A 12,504-nucleotide genomic window follows, 5' to 3' on the forward strand; every position below is an offset into this window, starting at 1 on the left:
CAGTATCAAATGAGCGGGGGACTGCTGCGGCAGTATTACAATCTTTTAACTGATCAGGGTTAGATGGGCTTTCTTAATGTGAAAATGATTGGTCCTGATGTAGCTCTTGAAGGCATCCGATGACCATCGACCGAGATCTTGGATCTGCTGATGCGAGAGGCCTTTTTTAGCTGCTGTGGTTGCTGCCCCGATTCGGAAGGAATGGCTGGAAAATCTTTCTGCGGCTATGCCTGATTGGACAAGAGTGAGTTTTAGATGTTTTTGAAACCAAAAACGTGTGACGTGGTGGTTACGGTCATCGACGAAAAGAGGGTCAAGAGGAGAAGTGGACTGGGCGCTTCTGTATTGGTGGTAAGAAAGGAGGGCCTGGTATGGTTGTATTGGTGACGGGAGGTTGAAGATGTAAATGAAATGACCTCTTTTTTCCTGATCTGATTTACTTTGATGAAATAGGAGATGGTTTCGCTGTCAAGCACGGAGAGGTCGGAGACGGTTGGGTGAAGTTTGGTGTTGAATTTGGAAGTTAATGTGAATTCAGAGCATCTCAGGAAACCGAAAAAAGCCAGAATGAACATGGCGTCAAGTGTACGAGCGGTATGAAGTGAGTGGTACCCTGTGCAGAGAATGTGGATGCATTTAGAAAAGAATGTCTAAGGTTAATGGTTGTCTAGTGTCTGGGGTTGGAGGATGGGAGCACTGAATGCCTTTGATCAAAAGAGATATGTTTGAGAATTATTTATTTCGGGTGAGGGAGCGCCATGGATTAATTTGTGGAAAAATTGAATGCCACTTAGATAACCTTTGATGGACCAGGCTTGAAGGTTCTTACAGGTGTTGAGGTAGGAGACGAAAGATGTGATCGAGAGGAGGGAGAAATTGGGAAATGGCAGGTTGTACGAGAGGTGAAAAGCTTTGAAGCATCTCCAAGCAGTTAGATAAGTTTGGATGGTTCTGGGGGAAACTGCTTGGAGGATCAAATCGAGTGACGCGTTGAGAAGGGGATTTAAAGGATGATTTATGGGAAGATGAGTTGCGAATAGTGAGGAACTGGGGTGGGAGATGAGTCCGCCTCCGGAGCCAGCGATCTGAATCTCTGAAACATAAAACGAGAGAGAGTCAGCAATTAGATTTTTTGATCCAGGAATATGTTTGGCAGTTATGATAAACTGATCGCAAGCGGAAATCCAAATTAGACACCTTAGGAGTGGCATTAGGGCAAGGGAATGAGAACGGCCTTTATTTATGCAGTGGACAGCTGCTTCGTTACCGCAGTGAACTAAGATGCTGCGTGCTGACCAATCTTTCCCCCACAGGAAGGCAGCAACGACCAAAGGGTAGAGCTCGAACAGTGCTGAGGACTGAGGAGCGTCTAGTAGCTGAGGGGGCCCAAGGAGACGCGAACCAACGACCTTGGTAGAATCCCCTGAAACCGACGGAGGGGGCCGCATCAGTGAACAGTTGAATGTCATTGGGGGAAGAAATTAGATCATTGTAAAAAAAAAAAAGATAGGCCGTTCCATTGTTTCAGGAATGTTAACCATAAATTAAGTTCGTGGCGACATGCGTAAGTTAAGGTAATTTGGTCTTCTAGAGCCTTCACCGACGATGCGAGTGTTAGGAGATGCGAGATGAAGGGGCGGCCTTGGGGAATTATGCGCATTGCGAAATTGAGGTGACCGAGCAGAGAAGGAAGCTCGCGCTTGGAACAATTTCGGCTTTCTACTAGAGCGAATGCAACTAAAATTATTCTGTCAATTTTTTCTTTTGGCAGAGAGGCCTGAAATTTGGCATAATCTAAATTGATACCCAAAAATTCGATGAATGTTCGATGATATTGATGAATTGTGTTGGCCCTGAAGTTTTCTCCTGAGCGATGGGAATCCCCAGCTCGGCAAAAACTTTTTGGACGGTCAAGATGTTTGCGGCTGGGATGGCATCGAAAGGTGAGATGATTAGGAAATCATCGAGCAGGTGAATGAGTAATTGTTAGAGAGAATCCAACAAATGGCCTCTGATAACGTATCAAAAATTTTGGGGCTGCTTTTGCATCCAAAAGTTAGGCGTACGGAGAAATATATTTTTCCTTGCCAGTGAATTCCGAATAGATGCCAAAAGTCTGGGTGGATAGGCATCACTTTGAAAGCAGAAGTGATGTCTACTTTGGCCAGCCATGCACCACGACCTACGTTTTTTATCATGGTGATCGCTTGATCTATGTCGTGGTAGTGCAATGAGTATTCCTCGAGGGGAATGAGGCTGTTTATGCTGGGAAATGGGGAAGTGTGTGGAGCTGATAGGTCGATGATCAGGCGTTTTTTTCCCCGAACATTTTCTAGTGGCAATGCCGATGGGGCTGATGCGAAAAAACTCAAAAGGGGGTGCATCGAAAAGACCGATCATAAAACCGGATTCAATTTCTTTTTTGATCAAATTAGTCACAACATCTGGTTCTGCAAGTGCAGATTGGAGATTGTCGCAAATTATGTTCTTGGAAAGAGGGCATGTGACGCCGGGGTTGAAATCTTCTTCGAGACCTGAAAGTAGAAATTTGGTGAAGTTAGTGTCTGGGTGGTGGGATAATTCTGTGGAAAGCCGATAAATATTGACTGGATTGAGTCGATAAGTAGTTTTTAGATTTTTTATTGACAGCTTTGTAGACTGGGCATATCAGACGGGCATGAGCTCCGCCGCAATAATTACAGACATGAAGAAACTTGCAACGTTGTCTACTGCATTTCCCCCCATTGAAATTATGACAGACCTGGCCAGCGACTGAGAAGGGAGGCCTTGAACTTCCCTTATAGTCTGGATCTGCATGAGCGGTTGCAGAGCGTGGGACGTAGCTGGTAGATTTGTGTTGGGCCGTGTCTGGGCAGGCCGGGATGGCAGGATTAACTTGAGGGCAGGAAGTTGTGGTGTGAGCTAACGACCTGCAGAGTGCGCAAGTTATGTTGCGGCACCCTAGGAACACTCTGTTGTGGAGATCAGGGTCCAGCGCGCCCCAATAGGGGCACTGATTCCACTGAGCCACTCGAACCACACATTTGGCAGAGAATAATTTGTGGTATGTATAGAAATGACCACCTCCGTAGAACAGCGCGAGTTCTGCGACTATGGCTAGATAATCATTGAGTTCGCGCCGTCTGTGGGGAAATACTGAGCAGATTACGTCCGTGTAGCAGCTGAAAGCGATGGTGAATTCGGCAAATGAGAGGATGCAGGGACGGAATTTTTAAGAGTGACAGAGAAATTCCCGCAATCTATTTGCCGATTAGTTTCGGCAACGGGGAGGAGAGAAAGCAGAGATGAGAGATCAGTGTCTGCACCTGTGAGGATCTGAGACCTGATGTTGTGGGTCACGGGAGGTGGTTCTGAAGCCATGGCATTTGATGGAGCGGGAAGCGATGTAGCAGATAGTAAAGTGTACTGAGTTTTAGAAAGGAGAGCAGAGCTGGAAGGGAGGGAAATGGGGGCTGTGACTGAAGGCGGAGGCAGCCTCACGCTTGCACTAGCCCCTGGAGCTTGAGGTAGGGGGTAAGAAAAAGTTGAAGGAAGAGAGGGAGGAGGCCAGTTGGTTTGCGTCGCTGGCTGGTATAGTCCTGAGCCGGCGTCTACGGTGAGGGCTGCAGGCCACTGAGAGAAAAAGGGGGCAGAGGTTGAAGAAGAGAAGTAGTAGGGTACCTGGGCTTGAGCGGCTAGCGGAGGCATCCTCGCGCTAGTGTCTGCCGCCGGAGCTAGATTAGAAGCAGGAAAGGAAAAAAAAGGGGTGATGGGGTATGTTAGTATGCGATGTAGCGGGCAGCGCGGTGCCTGAAGGAGCTGTGGCATCTGGTTGAGCCGAGGAGTGAGGCAGCACAGGATTTGGAAGGGCGGAGTCTGGGGCGCAGCCCCGGCTTGCTGATGGCCTGCTGTTTCTCTTCGACCGTGGGGGGCTGGAACTGGACCTGGAAGAAGAAGTGCCAGAAACATGTAAGGTTTTATTTTTACAGGTTCTACTTGTCTTTGAAGGAGTGTTGGTGTGTTCCAGGGAGATGTAAAGGCTGTAGAGCTCGGCTTTACTCATCCGCCGCGAAAACCGGACGTCTGAATTGGCCAGAGCTTGTCTCAAACTTGCTACGGTCCATTTTGCTATGGGAGGAATAGACGGTGAAGCGGAGACGTAAGATGATGCTGAGGATGGTGTTGGTTGTCTTGATGGTGGAGGTGAACGAAGTCTTCGATGGCTCGGTGTGTGAGCTGTTGATCTTGCAGGCCGGCGTCCGCGTGCCGAGGTGCGGGGCTCGGTGGCATCACTTGGTCGAGGAGGAGGCGCTTTTTCCCCCGTGGCTTGCCCCACTGTAGTTGTTTTGAATTTAAGGTGAAGGTACTGAAACCATCAAAAGAAGAAGACATGACTGCTGTCTGAAGCGTCATGCAACTGTCTTTTGAGGAGCTACCAGTGGTGTTGGCAGTTTTGATGCCCATATAGGAAACATATGTTGTATGATTTAGCATTTAAACCCTGATTTAATATATTTGGGGTTGGTAAGATATTTAAATGTTTTTTTTAGTTTCTTATGCTCAGCATGGTTGCGTTTACTTAATCAAAACTACAGTGAAAACAGTAATATTGTGAAATATTGCCATTTAAAATAACTAATATTTTAAAATGCCCATTTATTCATGAATTTTCAGCAGCTTTTACCATTAGTTAGTCTTCATGGCACGTGATCATTCAGAAATCACTCTATTATGCTGATTTAGTGCTCAAGAGATATTTTTATTGTCAATGTTGAAAAATATTCTGCAACTTAATATTTTTGTGAATAGAAAGTTTAAAATGACAGCATTTACGTTGTATTTGAAACTGAATTTATGACATTATAAATTTCTTTATATGTATATAAATACATTCTCATATATTTGAGAAAATGTGCTCAAGGCTCTTTGTCAACACTTCATTTGCTGATAGTAATAGTAGTTTGCACCTTTCCAAATCGAAGGCCATGGCAGGCAAACTGACAATGGTTCCCAAAAGAGCACGCAAGTCATCAAAAGGCTGCTAGATGTAAAAATGTAGAGTCAGATTGTATTGATCGTGGAGCGACAGCTGTCTGGAGTTCAACACATCAAATGCCATATTGTCTGCAAAGCAAGTGGCAATATGCATTGATGCAATTTTTCCAATCTCTTTGTGTTTAGTGGGTTTTATTGCACAGGTACAAGTATCCTGTTGTGTCACCGGCCAAGTTTTATCAGGATTACTCAGATGCATTGCGTTTTATCTCCTTGCATTATTAGATCACACAAGCTCACTTCTCAAACATAATTATGACTATAAACAGATTATGATTAAAATAAATTACTTTTGTTTCAAAAACAAGTCATAAATGCTTAAGTGTATGCATAGCATGCAGCACAGACTGACAGTTCAGTTTATGTTCAGTATTGAGGAGCAAACTAGATACACAGAGGCTTCACATAATTTGAGATGAGCAATGGACTGATATAGGCTACAGTGTTGCTTTGGACGTGAATATTAGGTATCCTATGCCTGACCAATGATTTCAGCAATGGAGGCTGTTCACACAGAACATGTTTTTCCATTCAACTGTACTACTTTTCCATTGTTTTTCTTTAGGTGCATCCCATTTTGCATACTTATGTACTATGTCATTTTGTATGAATAGTGAGAGTAGTGGATTCACACTGGAAATTGCAAAAAGAAAAAGTGCACTTTAAATACCCGAATGCACTTAATTAACCACAAACCGCAAATGTTGGACACGTCATGCATTGCAGCTTTAATTACTCCGATAATGAATTACAAAAAAAAACGTATAAAATTCATAGACTACACGGTTGAGTACATAGCATATAAGTACATAGTGTATAAGTGCGTAGTGCGTCATTTGGGGCACAACTTAGGTAAACGTGCTAGATAAATTCAGTTTGCCCTCGCATCTTTTGCAGTGTCTTGCGCATTGTAAAAAGGCAACGTGAAGGTAAAATAAGTTTAACTTTTAAAAAATGCATCTCGAGGCCTTGCATTTTTCCCCCAATACATTGCCCTCATATCATGTTTTTCAAAGCAAAAATGTGTTCTGTGTGAATGGCCCCAAAAAAAGAAACGAGACGTCTCGACACTTGTTTTTTTATTTTAACCTGAGCACTGCCATTTTATAACACTGCATCATGCGCAAGACGTAGTACATGGTTCCGAATTCAGCATTTGCTTCTTTTGCCATTCTACTCTTCTGCATTTTATATACAGTACAAGCAAGCTGAGGTAATTATTTTGTATATAAATAAAAATCAGTGCTTTATGATTGCAGTAATTTTAAAATAAATATTTAAGAATTCTTACACTGTCGGTGCCGATGGCCTCGTGGGAAGTGTGCCGACATGTAGCGCTATTGCGCTTCGGGTGTCCCGAGTTTGAGTCCCGACTTGTGGATTTCTCTCAATCCCATCCTGTTGACCTATAGCCTACTGTCCTCTCTAAGTAAAGGCATACAAAAACTGCAAAATTATTAAGTACATAATTTTAAAAAAAAAAAATTTAAAAAAAAATTTGACAAACTTGACAATTCAATTAACTTTTACTTAATTCTTATTAACATTTACTTAAAATTTAAGGCAACGGTGTCACGATCCTCTCTGGGTCCAGGGAGACGAGGGATATAACCAAAACTAGATTTTATTTAAACTCAGGAACACAGAAGACATGGGACATCCAAAAAGACAATTAACAGCTGACATGGAGACAGGGAAACACAGGGCTTATAAACAGAATGAAATCAAACGAGGAGAACTGAAACAGGTGGGGAACAATCAAACACGGCGGGGGACTAATCAACTAATAATGACAGGAACAGGAAGACCAAATATGGGCACGAGAGGAGGGGAAACACAAGACAGGACTGACAAACGGGTTTCCTCAATTTTTTTAAGTTAAGTCAACATCACTTTTTACAGTGTATTTTCTAAATTCTGCTGTTAATATACATTTTTCACAAACAGAAGGTTTCTTCTGTTCAAATGTTGTTTAATGTTGTTGCCCTAAATGAGATCATTGTTTTTGTCCCAGACGAACACTACTCTGATTGCAATTAAATTTCAATAGCAAAAAATTTGTCAGTTACTATAGTTACTATAGTTAGTATATTAGCATAGTAGCTTAACTGGAGCTGAATTCTATTAAGTTATGAGAAAGATGTTTTTGACAAGCTACAATTTCAAAGTACTGTAGCTTCCCCAACACTGTGTTTGTTTCTTGAAAAATCAGGTCACTGATTCAGCCATGCTACTGAACTGATATCAATTTGTACAAGCACTACTATCAAACCCTGACAACCCTACAATTTATAGGGAGATGGCCTTGTGTACAATCTAATTCCTAAATCCCAGTTTGCAAGCCAGCCATCTGACATCCATGTCCTGTATGTGCTCATAATAGATGGATTTATGAGAATAACTGGTACAGTTTGTCACTTACTGACAGGCCTGTATATGATTCATATAGAGAAAGCACGTACATCCTCTTTTGTTATCAAAGAGGAGGTCAAGATGTAAACAACAGGCTGTATTCGACCACCAGGTCTTAATAGCTTACTTAGTAACATATTAACACTATAATCACACTTTATATAGCTTGACCTGATCTGAATTCACTTAATGCAATCGCTTTCCATGCAGAGCCACTCTTCTAAAACTGATCGTCCGACGCTGAAAATGAGAGCGCTGATCATCTTCCTCCTCCTGACCACAAGCTTCTTTCAAATCTCACAATCTGTGCAGGTTATGGTAAGTCAGAATTGGTCCATTCACACAAACTCTTTTCACTATGTGAGGCTGGATTGCATTGGGAGTTTGTTTGGGGAAAGGTATTACTAGCTTGATTGTGGAACTGCAATCTCAAAGCATTTCTGAATTTGAGAAATATTTGCGCTTTGTGGGAGTTATTTTCCTTCTGTGTTACAGATAACATATACCTTTCAGAATCTTGACAAATACGGTGCAACAAATTTCACTAAAATTGCTAGGTTTTAATTAGAAAAACTGAAATAGAATTTCACGTAAAACGTACTCCAATAACAGTGAAACACAGTTTTGTTTCCATTTTATTTTAATGTTTCTTTATGACGTTTGACATGCTAAATATGAAAATTGCATTATTTTTTGTGTATCATTAACGGTGTTCATAAAAACAAAACAAAAAAAGTATGTTGACAACTTACTGAGCTACTAACCGTGGAACATAAAAACTTACCAAAAGTGAGTCGTCCAAATCTAATAATAATTTGCACCACAGAATTACAGAAGAACCATAAAAAAATTAAGTGAAACAAAATTTACATTGTGTAATCTTTGGTTAATTAAACATTTCTAGGATCGTTTTTTTTAACAGTTTTTACTTTATCATATCCTAAAATATTCAATTGGTGTGTGAGCAGGTGAATCTGTCAAAAACATTAAACACAAATAATTTTCCCACCAAATTCTCATTACCACAATGCGTCCAGAAATGTTTTGTTAGCTACAAATAAATACTTTTATTATAGTACTGAGAAGAACTGTAAATGTTGGGAATTATAAAATTTAAAAAAATAAATAAATAAATAAATAGCTATCATTTCTTATTTCTTTAATATAAATATGACTCACATAAGTTCTTGACAGGTTATATTCATCTAAGCGCTTACTATGACAAGATCGTTATTAATTTTTCAGTGTTCAGAGTACATTTAAAAATACAAAAAAAAAAAAAATTCTCTGTAGATATCAGTTGAACTTGACATTGATGAACATTTTTTTGGTGTTCCTCTTTTCAACGATATCAATCACTTTAAATGGTGGCTAATAGAAGCTCTTCACTCTCAGTACCCCCTTTAAAAGAGACACTGGCTATCTGCAAAGTAATTATGTAAGGAGATCTGCATCCAAATATCTGTCGGTTTAATTGTGTAGTAAAAAAAGTCTTTCTTTTTATGACTTTTTTATAGCAGACCCATGTGGGGAGAAAATTCCTTTGTAGAGTGAAGTAATAATTCACTTCTTGGCTTCTTATTGGATGTCTGTTTTATAGGACAGTGGGTACAGTTTCTCCCTGGAGGCAGTGAAGACCCTGCAAAAGCTTATGGAGACTGACATGAGTACAAACCCGCAACAGACCTACGGCGACGCAGAGTCCCTTTGTGCTGACCCTGACCTGCCAGAGAGTTCAGGGTGCTGTGCGAAAAAGATAATGCAGACGAAGTCTTCCAGAGTCTGGGTTGGTGTGCTTGAATTGGCTTGAAACTTTAATATAATACAATAATATATGCTACCGTTCAAACATTTTTTTTTTAAAGGAAATTAATTGTTTTGCTTAACAGTGGTGCATTACATTGATCAAATGTGACAGTAGAGACATTTAGAATGTTACAAATGATTCCTGTTTTTTTTCAAAGAAATGCAGATTTCTTTTAAACTTTCTATTCATCAAAGAATCCTGAAAAAAAAAATGCATCTCAGTTTCCACATCAGCATATTAGAATGATTTCTGAAGAATCATGTGACTCAATACTGCGTTTACAGCATCTACTAGCAAGTGGTAACTAGCCCATGCTAACCAGCAAAGCCAAACGTGAACGCTTAGAATTGTGTTCCTCTTGTCAGTGCAACAGTTAGCATGATTTGTCATAGAAATGTATGACACACACACAGAAATCTTTAAAATACATTTGTACTTCCATTCTTTTCCCAACTGTGTCATAAAGCTGCATTAATGGGCAGCCTGATTTTCCCGTCGGTCTCCCAGGCACTCATTTCCTTTCTCCACCGGTGACTGGCAGACAGCAGCCGAGGGTTGTAATCACCTTAACTGCGCTGCTGCGGCCGCCATTACGGCTCTGGCAGGGATAATAAATAAATAATTTAAAAAATCACTGATGGCCGATAATATTTCTCTAGTTGTGCATCAAGCACTTCCTCATCCCCTCTGTTAATTCTTGCTTGTGATTATTTACTAGATCATGCATTTAAAAAATATATAGCAGCCATTACTCCAGTCTTCAGTGTGACATGATCCTTCTTCATACCAATATGCTGATTTGCTGCAATTTTTTAAGTTTCAGAAGGAATATAAGGAGAAACAAGTGTCAAGTTGATATTTATATGAAATATAACTCCATTAAGAGTCATAACCTTTGAAAGAGCAACCTCTAAAGCAGTAAAACTGTACTTTAGGGAGGCAGATAGAAAGAGATCTTGTCGCATGTTTAATTGCCTCTTAGTAAACATGGCCCCTCTCTGTAATGGGCCATATCTTTTATTGCCATCTTAAACACTAGACTGTTTTATTTGCTGAATGTGAGAGCACTCCAGAAGTTTTCAGACTGGATAAGTCGAGTTATTATCAGCAAACATAATACAGTGTCATTAGACACAGAAGGCTGACCTTTTTAACGCTTTGTCAACAGTGAAAATCGTCAGTCCTATAGACCCCTGCGAGATCTGCGCCAACGTGGCCTGCACTGGCTGTTAGAGCGGACACACTCCCAGCATCCCAGAGTTCATTTCTACATCAGTGCCATCATACGTGTATCTAGCTACAGAACAGAGGGTAAAACATAACAGGGTAAAACACATATTACTCATTTAATTTTACACAACAATGAGAGAAATATTTATTTAAATGTGTTTCATAAAATGTTTGGGTCACATAGACCAGATCTTGTTTTAAACAGAAACAGAAGTTGGTTTTGAATGGAGAGTCTGCCACCTAGTGAATCTAAAAACGATTTATATTACATATACTTTAGAAAATGTTACATTTCTATATGTGCAAAATCTGGGTTGTAGCTAGTATCGCGGACCTTCTGACTATATATTGTCCTTTTAGCCCTGATGAAGGCCTGTGTGCTGAAACACGTTGGCAAAATAAAATCCTTTTTTTAATTACATCCTTTGTTTGTTCTGACCCCTTGACGTCATTAGTGTTGCTGGTATTGTCCCAATATAACTGTTTTTTCCACGCACCTTGTTGATTCTGTGAAGTTGTATCAGAACAATCAAACAACCTTTTTATAAATTGTCCAGGGCCATAAAATTAAGAAAATACTTTTTTGGTATAAGAATTATGCATATAAATAAATCTTTGTTATTGTTGTTTTCTCAAATTTCTGAATTTTTTATTTACTGATTTGTAAAATAAAATAAAATAAAATAAAATAAAATAAAATAAAATAAAATAAAATAAAATAAAATAAAATAAAATAAAATAAAATAAAATAAAATAAAATAAAATTAAATTAAATTAAATTAAATTAAAAAATAATTACCACTAGCTACAGCCCTGTGCAAAAGAGCAATTTACTTAAAGCATTTATGTATAATGCATTAAAAAGTGTTATTAAAGATTATAATGCATTATAATTATTCATAATGTGCGTTGTAATACATTACAGTATATCTTGTCGTAAATAAATATAACCGAATTTAAAATGCATAGTGCAACAATGAATTGATAAGTGTTATAATGTATTAACTGTGGTTACAATTATTAATGAGATGTACAATGCATTATAAGGTGCATTAGGCATAATTAATAATTAAAACTACTTTTATGATGCATTATACATAAAGGCTTTGAGTAAAGTGTTACCAAATAATTTTCTGGAAAGTATTTGGGATTAAGTGGAATAGTTGTTTATTTATGGTATATTATAGCCCTTTGAAGTTAGCATATTTTAAAATGACAGTCATCTTTCAAAGCCAAGTGTCTAAAATTGTATCTGCTTTGTAAACATTTTAACAGTTGCAACAATGTTAATAAAAGAATAATAAAATAATGAACATTAAACTTTTAATAATATGTCCTATGTTCATTTCATTTCAACAATCATCAATCTAAAGTTTATAATAATAATAATCACCATCATCACCTAGGCACAATGCATTTACCTTTCTCTTACACTAGAGGACAGCACTGCCCTTAATAATGTTTTGGTCTTTTATTGCTGTCCAGCTCTGTGGAATATTAGAAGCTGGTGTTCCATGGTGTTACTATGGGAGTTTTAGGTAGGTCTACATTTCCTTCGGGCAAGTACTCTTTTTGCATATAGCAACTAAATATCTTAAGCTGTAGGTTACGAACACATAATACTCGGCTGGACAGAAATTTAGTAAAGTAAGCTAAATGTGTACTTGAAGAACAGATGTACTATATTTGTTTTCACATCTCATGATCTGGTGTTTATTGAAACACATTTGCATAAACAGCCTGCCCCAAACAATTCATAATGCAATAAGAAATGTGCTCAAAAACACATTTCACTTGTGAAGAATAAACGTGTTTGTTTAAAGTGGTATATGACTAAATGTAATGACTATGAGTGTGTTGACACCTCATAATCTGTGCAGTTTACAGCTCAGTTTATCACATCAACAGAATTAAGCATGTTTCTGGTCCAAAAACATCAATCCTCCCCCCCCCCCTTCACAAGCACAAAATGAGTGTGAATCAGGCAATCCCACATAGAA

The 12,504-nt window shown here is 39.1% G+C and overlaps 1 protein-coding gene and 1 pseudogene across 1 annotated transcript; one reads left to right on the forward strand and one right to left on the reverse strand.

The window, feature by feature from the left end:
* Positions 1–45: 45 nt before the first annotated feature.
* On the reverse strand, positions 46–6,725 carry LOC131549129 (uncharacterized; annotated as a pseudogene).
* An 892-nt stretch (positions 6,726–7,617) lies between these two features.
* Positions 7,618–11,834, forward strand: LOC131549520 (guanylate cyclase activator 2B). The gene is given in 4 exon segments (XM_058791788.1): positions 7,618–7,785; positions 9,068–9,194; positions 9,197–9,253; positions 10,443–11,834. Coding segments are annotated over 4 exon segments (378 nt in total). The 5' UTR covers positions 7,618–7,656; the 3' UTR covers positions 10,508–11,834.
* The last annotated feature ends 670 nt before the right edge of the window (positions 11,835–12,504 follow it).

The sequence above is a fragment of the Onychostoma macrolepis genome, chromosome 11 (genome assembly GCF_012432095.1).
Source record: "Onychostoma macrolepis isolate SWU-2019 chromosome 11, ASM1243209v1, whole genome shotgun sequence".
Taxonomy (NCBI): Eukaryota; Metazoa; Chordata; class Actinopteri; order Cypriniformes; family Cyprinidae; genus Onychostoma; species Onychostoma macrolepis.